Below are 15,595 nucleotides of genomic sequence, written 5' to 3'. Positions count from 1 at the left end.
AACACACTGAGCTGAATCTCCCCGCGCGAGCGGGAAGGAGGAGGAGGGCAGGGCGGGCAGGAGACGGCCGAGCACCCCCAGCCCCCACCAGCCCTCACCTTGCACGAGCAGCAGCACGTGGGACTGAGTGGTGCCCGCGGCGTTGCTGGCGGTGCAGCGGTACTGCCCCGCGTCGGCCAACTCCACGCGGGCGATCCTGACGATGCCTCCGCTCTGCACGATGCCGGGCCGCAGGCGCCCGCCCACTTTGCTCCATGTCACCTGGGGCTTGGGGTCCCCGAGGGCCAGGCACTCAAACTCCACGGCGTGGCCGACCACCACGGACTGCACAGAGGTCCGGATGTTGATGAGTACGGATGGCAGAGCTGGGGAGGATGGCGGTAGATGGGGTGAGGCCTGGGCTCGGGGAGACCGCAGACGCCCCCGGGACAGGTGGACACTGCAGCCGAGGCTGCCATCATTGCGCTTGCCTTTTCCTGCGCCCACTTTTCAGCACACTCACTTGTTAGCTCTTTCGTTCATTCCCTTCCTCATGGGTGCATCCGCTGTCATTTTCACTGGTTTGTCTAAGCACCCACGAACTCCGCGCATCTTCCTTCTCCCCCACTCCTTTGCAAGATTCATTAAGCCCCCTTACTCTCTGCTAGTGAAAGTTGCTCCGTCGTATCCGACTCTTTGTGACCCCCTGGACTATATAGTCCGTGAGATTCTCCAGGCCAGAATACTGGAGTGGGTAGCCTTTCCCTTCTCCAGGGGATCTTCCCAACCCAGGGATCGAACCCAGGTCTCCCGCATTGCAGGTGGATTCTTTACCAGCTGGGCCACAAGGGAAGCCCAGATGCAAGCAAGATACAAATAATTCTCTTTATTTGTACACATTCAAGGGGTTTCTTTGCAGAAGGAAATGGCAACCCACTCCGGTATTCTTGCCTAGAAAATTCCGTGGACAAAGGAGCCCGGTGGCTACAGTCCATGCGGTTGCAAAGGGTTGGACATCAGAGTGACTATTACTCACTCAAGGGGTTTCTTGGGGAATATGGTCCCTACGCCTTTTATCTCTGTCCCCTGCTTTTAGCAGAAGCCTGAAGCCACCCTTCTACCTTGGACAACCAGCTGGGCACTGGCCTGGGCCTGTCCCCATGGTCCCTGGGCCTGGCACACATAGGTTCCTTGGCAATTCTGGTCCAAGTTCTGGATTCTGTGAAGAAACAGATAAGACATCCGTGAATAAAAACAATTGCTGAGAATATGTGGCAACTGTGTAGGAGTCAAAAGCTGTCAGAGATCAGCACAGGATGTAAATTTCTAGTCTCCCCGGAGCCCTGGGAGACAGGCAGACAGGGTGAATGTCACCACACCCATTTCACACCAAGACCTTCTGGTCCAGAGCTCAAGGTCACATGGTTATCAAGCAGCAGAGCTGCAATCTGGGCCACGTGTATGTATCTGGCCCCAGAGCCTGTTCAACGTGCCTTTAACAACAACAAAAACATGGGCCACTGAGGACTGCAGGCCTTCCCTGTGCTGAGGGCTGTGTTAAGCGCTCTGGGGTCTCGCAAAACCCACTGCACGACTGACAGCCCTGAGGCTCAGGGAGGTGAAGTGACTTCTCAAGGCCATCGTTGCACGCTCAGCCCTCCCTGTAGGGCAGGGATTCTAACAGCCCCACTGTGTGCCTTGGGCGGGGGCGCCCCACCCCACTCACCGGAGCACCCCATCATGCACACTGTGGCCGGGAGGCAGCGGACCCCCTTCCTTGAACCAGCGGAGCTGGGTGCCTGGGTCGCTGGGCACGACACAGTGGAACTCCACGCTGGCCCCTATGCTCTTGGTCTCCAGCTGAGGCGTGACCTGGACTGTGGGTGCGGATCCTGCTGGTGCGGGTGTGGCGGGGAGAGAGCCAGAGGGGCCTGTGGGGACAGGTACGAGGTTGTGAGAGTGTGTGTGTGTGTGTGATATCCCCGATGCTGCGCCAGGACCTGGGAACCCCCAACCTAACATTCAAAGGACGTTCTTCTCCCATTTGCCTCTCTGACCAGGGTAAAAAGACCTGACTCATTCACCTGCTCACTTGTTTAGTCATTTAATCAACACATACATAAGGGTCTGTGGGGACTTCCCTGGTGGTCCAGTAATGAAGAATCCACCTCCCAAGGCCAGGGACGCAGGTTCAACCCCTGGTCAGGGAACTGAGGTGCCACATGCCATGGGACAACTAAGCCTGCAAGCCACAGCTGCAGAGCCTGGGTCACGACTAGAGAGACGACTGCACGCTACAACGAGAGGCCCTGGCCCAACGCAGCCAAATAAATGCATATGAAAGAGAAAAAGCCTGTGACGTGTTGGACTGTGCTTCACAAGCTCCCGGCCTTCGGGAGGGGTCGGTCTTAGAAAGATTCAGACATTTGAAGGAAGGACAGCAAAGGCTATTCTGACCCTAGTCTAAAACAGGAGGGGGCTTCCCTGGTGGCGCAGGGGATAGGAATCTGCCTGCCAGTGCAGGGGAAAACGGGTTTGATCCCTGATCTAGGAAGATGCTACTTGCCACAGAGCAACTAAGCCCGGGCACCACAACTACCGAAGCCTGCGCTCTGGAGCCCAGGAGCTGCAACTGCTTAGCCCGCAGACCACACAGCTACCAGAGCCCCTGTGCCCCAGAGCCTGTGCTCCGCAACGAGAGAAGTCACTGCACCACGAGAGAGAAGCCCCCACTCGCTGCAACTTGCGAAGGCACTTGCAAAGCAGTGAAGACCCATCACAGCCAGAAATCAATCAACGAAATCAATAAGTGAACAAAAATGTACAGAAAATAGGAAGGTCCCAGGTGAAGGCACCTACCTATCCGGTAGGTGAGTGGGTCAAATGCATATTACCACCATTTACCAAGCGCCTACTACCAGCTCCAGGCTCTACATAGGTGTATCTTTCTAAGTCAGCCTGTGTGCTAGCCTTGTCCTCTCTACCCAACAGGATGAAAACAATGAAACTTGAGGTCCACTGACTTGGCCAAGGTCGCACAGCCATCAGGAGACGGAGCTGGGGCATTGAACCCAGGACCCAGGCTGACTCTGGCCTGGGGCTCCCGAGGAGACCACAGAGACGCTGGGTTCCCTGGAAACGTGCTGAGAGCCCGGGCAGCTGGGGTGCTGCCCCAGCACACACTCTTTGTGGTCCCCGTGGCATTTACACAGCCCGTTCTGGGTGCTATGGGTGGACAAGCCAGGAGCTGCTAGGTCCGGACTCGGGCCCTGCCCTGATTGTCCAGTCCGGCAGGTGAGGCAGGCTGGGGTACTTATGGAAACATAGCCTCCGGCAGTGTGAGGTCAATGTCCAGGAGCAGGGCGGGGGACACAGCGGTGAGAGCTACAGGTGCTGAGAAGAGTGAGGTGGGTCTTTCTGGAGGAGGCAGGCCTGCCTCAGGCCTTGGGGAACAGGGGAAAGGCAGGAGTTCCCGCTACAGTAATCAAGGGGGGGCTTTGTGCCCCAAGTGAGGCGCCAGCTGTGGGGTAAGTGAAGGGCTCAGACGAGCACCTGGAGGAAAAACAGACCCCCGTCCTGCCCAGCCCGAGCCGCGGCCGCTCACCTTGGACGAGCACCTGGGCGAAGGCCTCGGCCAAGCCCACCCTGTTGGTGACCTGGCAGCGGTAGCGGCCCGAGTCCTCGGGGGCTGCGGCCTCGAACAGCAGCAGCTCGCCCCTGGTGGTGGCCCCCGCTGGGAGGCGGCCACCCACGCGGCTCCACTGGAAGGTCAGCGGGGGCGTCCCGTGAGCCAGGCACTGCAGCTGCACGGCCTCCCCAGCTCGCACCGAGGCGTGCTCCGGGACGGTGGTGGCATAGGGCGGGCCTGGGGCCGGGGGTGGGGGAGACAAGAGGTCAGGGCAGCAGCTGGCGCTGGGCCTCAGCAACTGGCCAAAGGGACAGGCGAAGCCGAAGGACACTGAGCCCTGAGGACTGGGATGACGGAGGGCCAAGTCCAAGGCGGGCATGTGCGTGTTAGGGGTGGGCAGGCTCCCGGGGCCTGAGGGGCCTGCGACCCTCCAGATGGGGCTCCCGGGGTTCCGTCCGGGATGGATGTGGAGCCTGGCTGGGGGTGGTGGGGGGCGCTTGGACCTCCATGCGGTGCAGAGAAGGCAGCCTGGGGAGGGCGGGCCAGGGCCTTACTCTCTACGTGCAGGACGACGGTGGCTTCTGCGTGCCCGGCCGGGCTGGAGGCGTTGCAGATGTACTGGCCCGAGTCCTGCTGGGCCACCCGCGGGATGATGAGTGTGTCGCCTTCCAGCCGGTGCTGCCAGGGCAGTGGGGAGCGCAGCTTGGACCAGTGGATTGTGGGCTTGGGGCTGCCTACGGAGTGGAGCGGCAGAGGTTGGTACAGGCTGTTCCCTAGGACTGGCTGGGGGGGCGGCGTGGTCAGGAAGGGACCTGGGTGAGCTCGCTCCTTCATGGGGGCCAGTAAGCGGGCCCCTCAGCCATCGCTGGGTGACTGCCCCCTCCCTGGGCATGACACCGTCTTCGCATCTCCAAAGATGTCTAAATTCCGGGCCCGCGGCTCTGCCCGCCTCGTGGGCCCGCGCCCGTCCGCACCTGTGGCTGAGCAGCGCAGGGTGGCTGTGTGTCCGGCTTCCACAGTCAGCTCGACTTCTTCCACCTGGACCTGGGGGGCCCCTGGGGCCACGGCACCAGTGTCTACAATCACTTCCACTCGCTTCTGTGCCGTGCCCAGTGCATTCTGAGCCAGGCAGACGTAGGTGCCCGCATCTGACGGTTTAGCTGATGAAATCTGGAAGAAGCAAGGGTCTTGGTTAGGGAGGCCCTGAGCGGGGGACCTTGGCGGCAGCCTCTAGCTTTGGCTTGGTTTTAAACTCTTTCCTCTACTTGTTCATCTGTTTTCAGCTTTCCTACTTGACTGGCTACTTGAGGGCTCACACTCAGGATGTCCCACCAGTCCACGCATTTACTTGTCCATCCAGTCACCCCACCCCTCTGTTCATCCATCCATATACCATCCACCCATCTACCCTCCCATCCATCTACCCACTCATCCACCCATCTGCCTACCCACCCCCCCCCACCCCCCCACCCATCCATCCATCTATCCATCTACTCACCCACCCATCCATCCATCTACTCACCCACCCATCCATCCATCCACCCATCTACCTACCAACCCACCCACCCACCCACCCACCCACTCACCCACCCATCCATCTACTCACCCACCCACCCATCCATCTACTCACCCACCCATGCATCCATCCACCCATCTACTTACCCACCCACCCACCCATCTACCCACTCATCCATCCACCCTCCCACCCACCCACCCACCCATCCACCCACTCACCCACCCATCCATCTACTCACCCACCCATGCATCCATCCACCCATCTACTTACCCACCCACCCACCCATCTACCCACTCATCCATCCACCCTCCCACCCACCCCACCCACCCACCCACCCACCCATCCACCCACCCACCCACCCATCCATCTACTCACCCACCCATGCATCCATCCACCCATCTACTTACCCACCCACTCACCCATCTACCCACTCAATCATCCACCTACCTACCCACCCACTCATCCATCCATCCATCCATCCATCCATCTACCCACCCATCCATCCATCCATCGACCCACCCCACCACCCATCCTTCAATCCGTTCTTTCCTCCTTCCCTTTTCTCCACTTTCCTTCTTTCTTCCTGACTGTCTTCCAATCTACCCATCATCTGCCTAACCCTCCCCTTCTCCATCAATTCATCACCCGTCTGGTGACCCACCACTCTCTCCTCCAAGTATATGCTCAAGGATGGGCTCTGACTGGGCCTCAGATCCAGAGATAAGACCTCCCTGGCCTCACCTGCAGCACCGTGTGGCTGTCCAGAAGCCCATGAGCCCGCTGCTCCAAGTGGGTGGGGGCACCGATCCGGGTCCAGCGAGCAGAAGAGCGGGGCTCGCCGGCACTGACACACTCCAGGGTGACGTCCTTTCCCAGCTTCACCCGCACAGGGCCCTCGGGGAGCACAGACACCGTAGGGGGCCCTGTCCAGAGGAGCGACACGGCTGATGCACACGCGGGGCCCTGCTGGCCACGTGCCCTGTCACAGCCCCCTTGTCAGCAGCTGCCAGTGGGCACTGGTCTCCCCACTGAACCCACGTAGGGACTGAGACTCAGAGAGGGAGAACGCCCAAGAGAGAGGCGAGGGGCAGAGGCGGGAATCGGGGCTGGAAACGGGGAGGCAGAGCCCGTGGGGTCAAAGGCCCTCACCGTGCACACTGAGGTTCACGACACTCTGGGCCACGCCGTAGGCATTGGAGGCCACGCAGCGGTAGGCCCCGTGGTTGCTGGGCCGGGCGCCCACGATGGTGATGATGGAGCCATTGGGGCTGATGCGGACGTTGTCTGGCATCAGGGAGGGTACGGTCAGTGAGGGTGTCCTCCTGCCTGGGAGCTGCCAGGAGGCTCACCAGCGCCCCGTGCCCCGACCCCTCGGGTCTGGGTGTATCCAGCTCACGAGGTCACAGATGGCCGATGAAGATGGAGACACTTCTGGGTCCGGTCCTGTCCCCATCCACATCGGGACACCCAGACCCCAGGGTGAAGGGCTTTACCCAGGGTCCCCTCCGCCCAGCCTCCAGTGGTGGTCGCCGTGCATTCATACCCATCTTCAGCACCCCCCTGCACCCGGTCCGGCTCACCTTCCAGCTCCTGGTTCCGAGTCTTCCACTCAAGGCTGATGGGGGCTGCCCCGTCATGGATGAGGCACTTGAAGCTGGCATCTTGGCCCTGCTGCACGGTGCTGCTGGGCGGGTCGATGGAGATCACAGGGCTCCTAAGACCTGGGGGGCAGAGGGCTGGGCTGGGCAGGGCTGTGTGGGTTCCAGGGTCTCCCCGCCTCCCCTGGCCTGTGGCGTTTGTCTCACTCACGGTAGGAGGACCCTGCGCTGGGTGGAACAGTGATGGTGAAGGAGGCTTCCTGCTCAGACCCTGAGCCGCCAACCACGCGGCACACGTATTCTCCAGAGTCAGTCTGGGAGACGTGGTGGAGCCGTAGCCGGGAGCCGTGGGTCTGTCAGAACGAGGAGGGGTGGCCGTCATGCCAAAGCACTCGGGACAGGGCAAGCCCCCGAGCCCAGACATGCCAGCGTGTAAAGAGTTCTCCCTTGGGTCTCAGGAGCTCAGAGCTCCAGCTGAGGGTGGTTCACAGATGCCTACAAGCCCAACATATCCCCTTGGTAGAGGGGGAAACTGGCTTAGGAGATGATTCAGCAGCAGAGCCAGGAGAAGAACCCAGGTCTCTTGACTGTCCGGCTGGTGACAACTCCTTGCACGAAAGTATTTGATCCCCTGCAGTCCCCAGGCAGGCCGGGGTTTGTACGGAGAAGGCCAGGGAGGCAGAAGGTAACTGCAGGTCCAACCTGGCCCGCTCTGGATTCCTCCCCATCCAGGGCCCCCGTACCTGGTGCCGGGCGGGCAGGCTGCCCCCGCGCTTGTGCCACGTGACCTGGGCGTGGGCCTGCCCGGGGACCACACAGTTCAGATCGAGGGTCTGCCCCTCGGTCACGTGGGAGGAGGAGGCCTCGATGTGGATGGGCTGGGCGAGTCCTGGGGCTGTGGACACAATGGGCGGTGGGTGAGAAAGCTGAGGCTCTGAGGGTGCAGGCAGATGCCGAGGGCAGGGGGCAGTGGGCTCCAGCTGGTGCTCCTTGGAGGTGTGCCTACTTCAGAGCAGCTGGCATGGCTGACTCTGGAGGGCCGCTGACTTAATAAGAGTCTCGGTCCCCTGGGGGCCGGGGTGGCACGTGAGACCTTGGTTCCCAGTGGCTGGGGACCTTCCTGGATCCAAGGGCTAGAGCAGGAGGAACAAGGCCAGGAAGGGGCCCCAAGCCTGCGCCCCAGCACCACCCGCAGCTCCTGTCGCTCACCAGGAATGGGACTTGGGCTGGAAGCCTCGATGTTGACCAGGACAGAAGCCTCCAGGGTGCCTGAGCTGCTGGACACTTGGCAGGAGTATTCGCCAGAGTCGGCGGGGGACACATGGTTCAGCCTCAGCAGCGGGCCATGGACCTGGCCAGGGTGGGGAGAGTGAACTTGGCGGGGGCGGTGCTGGTGGCCCAGCCCTGACACCCATCCAGCAGAACTGCCACGGGCCACTGCAGAGGCGGTCTCCTGCCAAAGGCGACCCCTGCTGACATTAGACGCTGCAGAGGATGTCTACTATTACATTTTTCCTGGCAGGAGAAAGCAGTGTCTTGAGTAAGAGTGTCCTTTTCTGTTTCTTTGTTTTTGTTTTTTAAAATTTGGCCGTACTCTGCAGCATGTTGGATCTTAGTTCCCCAGCCAGGGATTGAGCCCATTCCCCCTGCATTGGAGTCTTAACCGCTGGGGAAGTCCAAGAGGTGTCATTTCCTAATTCATGCCAAGGTTCTGGGCAGCCCTTGATATGAAGGGTTTAGCCCAACCATGTTCAGCTTGCCCTTGACCCCCTGACTCCTGAAGCCTTGAATGCACAGGGGCCACCTTCCCTCCTGGGCAGGGGGCAGAGCAGGGAGGGGATGCCTGCACCCTGCTTTCTCCAGACTCCATACCTGGTGCCGAGCAGGGAGGCTGCCTCCACGCCTGTGCCAGGTGACCTGGGCATGGGCCTGGCCAGGCACCACACATTTCAGATCCAGGGTCTGCCCTTCGGCCACGTGGGAAGAGGAGGTCTCGATGCGGATGGGTGGGGCTCCGCCCGGGGCTGGCTCACAGGAAGAAGTCAGTGAGCTGGGGCTCTGTGCACCCTCAGCCCCTGCCCCTGGGTGCCCAGGTGTTCAGAGGCTATGCAGACGACAGTCCTGATTGCCCCCCTTCCCGTTCCCCTGAGGCCTGGAGCAGCTGGGTTAGCCAGGGGCACAGAGGCGCCTCATTCTCTAGACGATGGCCCAGCATCTCCTGAGCTCACATCATCGCTGGTGGCTGGGGCTCAGGGCTGGGGCCCTCCACACGGATCACTAATGTTTCCCGGACTTGCATACTATGTGGCTAAGAACTCAGACTCTAGGCCCACACTGCCTGAGTCCAAGACCCAGCCCTGCCATTTGTCAGCTGTGGAACCTTTGGAAAGCTATTAAAAAAACCTAGACGAACAAACAAACAAACAAACAAAAAAGCCTTTCCATGAGGCAGTTTCCCCATCTGTAAAACAGAGAGAGCCATCATACCAACCTCAAACGTTTACTGTGAGGGTGGAATGAGTTCCTATGTGTAAACATACCAGGGCCCACCACCTAATAAGCGTGTATCATGGTCATCACTTAGCAGCTCGGGCACTATTATCATGAATCCTCTCACAGCCACATGCTGCCTGTGCGGTTAATTCCTTTCCATTTTCCTCTTTAAGTGAGTCACTGAAGATGACCCTTAAATACACAGCCCCATTATAGGCAATGATTTCTGTGCAATTATGACAGGTCTGACGTGTTGCTGTTTTTTGTCTAGTACACCACCATCGATATAAAAGATTTTTATCAGGGTGCCACTTAAAACCACCCTCTCTGACCCCAGAGGTGCAAGTTGCAGCCTTTTAAGGAACACGTGTCATTGTCGCAAGGGCTCTACCAGCCCCACTTGACGGATGCGGAAAGGGACACACAGGAGTCCCTCGTGCAACACTGCAGAGTGTGGACAGAGTGCTGGGGCTCAAGCCACACGAGCCAGACTCTTAGCTCCGTGTTCTCAGCCCCCTGGGGACAAAACCCGTTCACTCTCGCTCCTGACCTTGGTCCCCTCCTCTCCTCCCTCCTCCAGCCTCCCAGCCCCACCGCAGGGATCCTCACCGGGGACGACAACGGTGCCAGAGCCGGAAGCTTCAATGGTGACCAGGACGGAGGCCTCCAGGGGCCCAGAGCCGAGGGCCACACGACACACATACTCGCCTGAGTCGGCCGGGGACACCCGGTGCAGCCGCAGCCGTGAGCCGTGGGTCTGAGGGGCCATGACGTGGGAGAGAAGCAGAAGTGAGGTGACATGGAGGATCAGCCCTTGGAGGCTGGGGCCCAGGGTTCAGCCTCTGACCCAGGCAGGCCCCACGTCCCACGGGGGGCTCCCAGGTCTCCTTCCTGGGCAGGGTGTGAGGGACAGGCCCCAAGCCGGGGCACCCACGTCCAGCAGCCCCCCTACTAGGTCCTGACCCCACTCACGCCCCCACCTGGTGGTGAGCCGGGAGGCTGCCTCCACGCCTGTGCCACGTGACCTGTGCGTGGGCCTGGCCAGGGACCACGCAGTTCAGATCCAGGGTCTGCCCTTCAGCCACGTGGGAAGACGACGACTCGATCCTGATGGGCATGGTCCCACCGGGGCCTGGGGGCGCAGAGACAGAGAGCCGGGGCTTTGGTCCTAAGTCGTGTTTGGGAGCCTCAACTGCAGAAACTGCCACTGCCCCCCAGGGAGGAACGCTAGCTAACACTTGCCCCCCAGGTAGGAACGCTAGCTGACACTTATTACGCACTTACAGGATGCCAGGCACTGTTCTAAGCGCTTTCTGTGCATTATTAACTCATGTCAGCCTCACAGAATTCACTGACTTCCTGCAGTGATGGGAGTGTTTACCACGCACTAGACCCACTGATGTAGTAGCAGCTGCCAGCCAGTGCAACTTGGTTACTGAAACATGAAGGCCAAGCGTGGCTAGTGGCCACTGTACGGGACAGCTCTCTGAGGTGGAAATGACCCATATCCCTGCTTCACTGACGAGGGTCCTGAAGCCGAGAGGGGAGTCTCTCCCTCAAGGTCCTCAGTGGTGCTGGCAGGATGTGAGCCCAGGTTTCTTTCTGGGGAGCCCTCGTCCTGGCCCACCACCTCGTCTGAGCACCCTGACTACAGAGCCTTTCCTCCCCAGGAAATACAGGTACCAGCATCTCCCACCCCCTTCCTGAGTCGCTCACGGGACTCACCAGAGGGGCCACCAGTGCTGGGGGAGACTGAAACCACAATGGAGGCCTCCAGGGCATCGATGTTGTTGTTGGCCCGGCACACATACTCGCCCGAATCTGCCACCGACATCTGGTGCAGCCTTAGGCGGGAGCCATGGGCCTGGGGGTGCAGAGATGGAGGGGGTTGAGGGGCTGAGGGGTCACCGGCTGGCTCAGGCCTCCTCCATCAGACCGGCTGAGGCCACCCTCTGTCTTGCCCCAGCAGGAGGAAGGACCAGCAGCTAACACTTCGGGCCGCTTGTCCTGGCGGCGGTCCTCGAGCTGCCCACCCCATGGCCGGGCTCCACTCCATACCTGGTGTCGAGCGGGAAGGCTGCCCCCACGCTTGTACCACGTGATGGTGGCCTGGGGCTGCCCAGTGACCAGGCAGTTCAGATCCAGGGTCTGCCCTTCGACCACCGTGGGGGACGAGGACTCGATCCTGATTGGCGGGGAGACACTGGGCACTGGGGACGGAGAGGAATGGGCCACACAGCCGGAGTCAGACGGCAGTGACCAGTGCCAGGACCTCACCGCCTCCCCTGGCACCCGCTCGCCTGACCCCCTGCCCTCGGCAGTGCTCACCGTGGGAGGAGTCACCGCCCTGGATGGTGACAATGAGCGAGGTCTCCTGGGAGCCGGCACCGTTACTGACATGACACACGTACTCACCCGAGTCTGCGGGTGTCACCTGGGGGATCCGAAGCCTGGAGCCCACGATCTAAGGCGGAGCAGATATCAGTGGGTTGGGGCGCGGCCCCTCCACCTCTCCCAGACTCTGGCAGCCTCGCTGCCTTGCTTTGGGGTGGGGCGGGGCCTGCCCCCACCCTGGTCTCCTGAACTCCGTCAATGGCCTTTCTGAGCTTCTGGGCTGGGTGCATGGTGCCTCCAGCCTTTGCACTATTTCTCGGCCGTCACCCCTCCGGCAAGCCTGCCGAGGCCCTCCGTGGGGACTCCCCCTACAGGGCTGTCACGTGGCACACCTGCCTTCCCCTTTTAGTCTTTGAGCTACCCGAGGGCATGCCTGGTCTCGTCCCCTTAGAATTCTCAGTGGCGGAAGTGGGACGCGGCCTGGAGCAGGTTCTCGGGGAAGGGCCAGGAGTAAGCGAATCACAGAATGTTCTGTACAGACTCATGCAGGCCAGTGGGACTCCTCTCTGTGTCCCCAGCACTGGCCAGGGCCCCTCCAGCAAGAACGCTCGCTGTATGTTGAATGACTGAATGAGCACAGAGGGGGCTCTGCGGAGCTCCTCCCGGTTCCCGTGGGAGCCGGCCACACACCCCCCACCCCCACCTCCCGGCATGGGCCCTCCCCCCTCGCTGGCTCCATACCTGGTGCCGGCTTGGGAGGCTGCCTCCACGCTTGTACCAGGTGATGGTATGGGGGGCTTGGCTGGCCACCAGGCAGTTGAGGTCCAGGGTGCGCCCGTTGGCCAGGGATTCAGAGGAGGACTCAATGCGGACGGGGTACACCACGTTCTGGTCTGAGAGCGGGGAGAGAGGAGAGTCAGGGTGTGGGAGCCAGCGAGGGTGGAGCGGCCCCTCCCAGCCTGTTTGCTGTGACCCTGAGACACTCACAGCGGATGGGGCCACGGCGCTGCTGGATAGTGACGAGGACTGAGGCTTCCTGGGTGCCTGAGCCGCTGACCACGCGGCACACGTACTCCCCAGAGTCCGCTGGCGTCATCTGGGGCAGCCGCAGCCTGGAGCCATGCACCTGGGAGGCCGGGTGGGTTCAGAGCTGCACTTGGGGCTCACAGTTCAGCCTCCCTTCCCCGGCCTCCCCACCCAGCCTCATAGAGCCTGAGGGAAGCTCTTCTGGGGAGAACCAGCATTCAGGACCCTTCAACGCCTTTGACGGGGTTTTGGGACTGGGTCTAGTGGGAGGAAGTAGAGGATCAGCATTTGTGGATCTCCGATGGAGCAAGTGGATTCCTTAATGGTTGAGTTGGTAAAGAATCTGCCTGCAATGCAGGAGACCCTGGTTCGATTCCTGGATTGGGAAGATCCGCTGGAGAAGGGATAGGCTACCCACTCCAGCATTCTTGGGCTTCCCTTGTGGCTCAGCTGGTAAAGAATCTGCCTGCAGTGTGGGAGACCTGGGTTCGATCCCTGGGTTGGGAAGATCCCCCGGAGAAGGGAAAGGCTACCCACTCTAGTATTCTGGTCTGGAGAGTTCCACGGACTGTAAAGTCCACGGGGTCGCAAAGAGTCGGACACGACTGAGCAACTTTCACTTTCATTTTCACTATGGAGCAGGTGAGCTAGGCAGTGTGAGCCCACTTGACAGATGAGGACACTAAGGCTCGGGGAAGTCAAAGGACTGGCCAGGCGAGATGGCAGAGCAATATCCGAACTCAAACCTCCTCAGTCTCAAGGGTCCTTCAGGCCCCCCTCCCCACTTAGCTCCCCGCCTCCTACCTGGTGCTGGGAGGGAAGGCTGCCGCCACGCTTGTGCCACGTGACCTGGGCATGGGGCTGCCCAGAAACCAGGCAGTTCAGATCCAGGGTCTGTCCTTCAGCCACGTGTGAGGAGGATGACTCGATCCGGACCGGGGGGGTGACGCCCAGCACTGGGGACAGAGGGCAGAGAGTGAATCCCCAGCTGGGAGGAGGCGGGGAGGGGAGGGTGTGAGTGGAGGTAGGGTCTGCTGGTCTCTGGGGTCCTGCCTTTGCTGGAGTGGGGAGCCTACCCCCCAGAACCCCTACACCACTCACCAGGCACAGAGTCTGCAGGCTCAATCCTGACCAGGACAGAGGACTCCAGGGGCACGGAACCGACCACCACCCGGCACACGTACTCGCCTGAGTCGGCGGGAGACACCTGGTACAGTCTCAGGAGGGAGCCATGGGTCTGGCCAGAATGAAGGTGGGGTCAGAGGAGGCCCTCTCGGGATCCTCGCACTGATCACCTGCAGCCCTGCCTCACTCTGAGCCTGAGAACTGACATTTAACTCCATCCTGCTCAGAGGTGGAGAAGCGGCTGCCTCATCCCAGGACCAGGTGTGGTCAGCAGAAGCCATGGGGAACTGAGCAAACACTAGCAGCACACTCCATCAACCTTTGGACACATTTAAAATTAAAAAAGTAGGATGGAGCTGGTAACACGCATATTACTTTCGCTTTATTATTATTTTTGGGTTTCACCGTGTGGCCTATGGAATCCTAGCTCTCCAACCAGGACTGAAACCAGGCCGTTGGCAGTGAAAACACAGAGTCCCAACCACTGGACCGCCAGGGAATTCCCTAGACACTTTTATGCCTCTGAAATCGATATGCATCTAATAGCGAATTACAATTACAAATGGCAGGGTTTTCTTCTTCTTTGTTTTTTTTTAACCTCAGAGGTACATACAATTACAGTGCATCTTACAATCAGCGGCATCCTAAATTCTATAAAATATATCAATACCAACAGCTAATGACATTACACTAATAACAGCTCACAGAACTTTCAGTGAGCCAGAACTCTGAGCACTTTGCATGCAAATTAGTTCACTTCATCCTTAAGATAACTCTGTAAGGTTGGTACGATCATTACCGTTTTACAGATGCTGAAAATATGCTACAGAGAGATTAAGTGATTTGCCCAAACGACTAGGTGGGGGAAGCGGCAGTCACACTCACACTCGGGCTGACCGGTCAGAGGGCACGGGTTCTGAGCATTGCATCACACACCTGTGCAGAGGGGTCCAGGGCCTCTCTGTCCCAGAGGAGCCTCCTGCTCTCCCACCCCTGACCTCCACTCCCCAGGGGCCTCCCTCCCATCCCCTCCTCGGCCTGTCCATCCTCCAGTCCTGTACCTGGTGCCGGGCGGGCAGGCTGCCCCCACGCTTATGCCACGTGACCTGGGCGTGGGCCTGCCCAGGGACCACGCAGTTTAGATCCAGGGTCTGCCCTTCGGCCACATGGGAGGAAGAGGGCTCGATGCGGATGGGCTGGGTGCCACCAGGAGCTGGGGGAGCAGACAGTCACTCGGTCAGTCCAGGCCTCTGGAGCGGCCCTGGCCTTTCCCTCTTTTCCCTCCAAGCCCAGGCCGGCTGGCCCCACTCACGGTAGGCGAAGTTGGCGCCCTGGGTCTTGGTGACCGTGACTGTGATGGAGGCCTCCACGCCGTTGCTGGCCCTGCAGACATACTCGCCTGCATCCGCCGGGGAGGCCTGGAAGACGTACAAGCGGGAGCCACGCACCTGGACAGACGCGGGCAGGGGTGTGAGTGAGGGGCTTCCCAGAGCCCGGGGGGCGTCCCGTACCCTGTTCCTCTGAGCTCAGCTCCCTCCGCACCCTCTGCTGCGTAGCCCTGGCTGGCCCCCTCCCACCTTTCTGCCCCCGGGTACCTGGTGCCGGGCCGGGAGGGTGCCCCCACGTTTGTACCACGTGACCGGGGCGTGGGCCTGGCCCGCCACCACGCAGTTCAGGTCCAGGGTCTGCCCCTCGGCCACCGTGGGGGACGAGGACTCGATCCTGACGGGCGGGACGGGTCCCGGGGCTGCGGGGAGAGGGGGCAGGTCATAGATGCCTCCCAGGAGAGACAGCAAGAACCGTCCACCCTGGAGCCAGCTCGGCCTGGTGGGTTTAGAGTTAGAGGCCTCCTGGGCTTGAGGTCCTCAGCAAAGCAGCCTTGGGAGGGGGCTAGGG

At 60.5% G+C, this 15,595-nt stretch overlaps 1 protein-coding gene across 6 annotated transcripts in view; it reads right to left on the bottom strand.

Moving 5' to 3' along the window:
- HSPG2 (heparan sulfate proteoglycan 2) overlaps positions 1–15,595 on the bottom strand; it is a 110,955-nt gene that overhangs the window by 11,864 nt on the left and 83,496 nt on the right. For all 6 annotated transcript variants that reach the window (XM_042244606.1, XM_042244607.1, XM_042244609.1 and 3 more), the window contains 25 exons: positions 15,295–15,446; positions 15,012–15,147; positions 14,761–14,912; positions 13,676–13,811; positions 13,379–13,530; positions 12,536–12,674; positions 12,290–12,441; positions 11,543–11,678; positions 11,273–11,424; positions 10,940–11,078; positions 10,195–10,346; positions 9,824–9,971; positions 8,594–8,745; positions 7,931–8,072; positions 7,465–7,616; positions 6,933–7,074; positions 6,704–6,844; positions 6,273–6,407; positions 5,865–6,046; positions 4,582–4,777; positions 4,162–4,341; positions 3,584–3,844; positions 1,706–1,910; positions 1,101–1,198; positions 99–365 (listed from right to left, as the gene is read on the bottom strand). In XM_042244606.1, the coding sequence (XP_042100540.1) occupies positions 99–365; positions 1,101–1,198; positions 1,706–1,910; positions 3,584–3,844; positions 4,162–4,341; positions 4,582–4,777; positions 5,865–6,046; positions 6,273–6,407; positions 6,704–6,844; positions 6,933–7,074; positions 7,465–7,616; positions 7,931–8,072; positions 8,594–8,745; positions 9,824–9,971; positions 10,195–10,346; positions 10,940–11,078; positions 11,273–11,424; positions 11,543–11,678; positions 12,290–12,441; positions 12,536–12,674; positions 13,379–13,530; positions 13,676–13,811; positions 14,761–14,912; positions 15,012–15,147; positions 15,295–15,446 (3,999 nt within the window). The remainder of the gene's footprint in view (positions 1–98; positions 366–1,100; positions 1,199–1,705; positions 1,911–3,583; positions 3,845–4,161; positions 4,342–4,581; positions 4,778–5,864; positions 6,047–6,272; positions 6,408–6,703; positions 6,845–6,932; positions 7,075–7,464; positions 7,617–7,930; positions 8,073–8,593; positions 8,746–9,823; positions 9,972–10,194; positions 10,347–10,939; positions 11,079–11,272; positions 11,425–11,542; positions 11,679–12,289; positions 12,442–12,535; positions 12,675–13,378; positions 13,531–13,675; positions 13,812–14,760; positions 14,913–15,011; positions 15,148–15,294; positions 15,447–15,595) is intronic.

This window comes from Ovis aries, chromosome 2, assembly GCF_016772045.2.
Source record: "Ovis aries strain OAR_USU_Benz2616 breed Rambouillet chromosome 2, ARS-UI_Ramb_v3.0, whole genome shotgun sequence".
Taxonomy (NCBI): Eukaryota; Metazoa; Chordata; class Mammalia; order Artiodactyla; family Bovidae; genus Ovis; species Ovis aries.
Note: the sequence above shows the minus strand (reverse complement) of the source record. Positions and strands in the feature narration are given on the sequence as shown.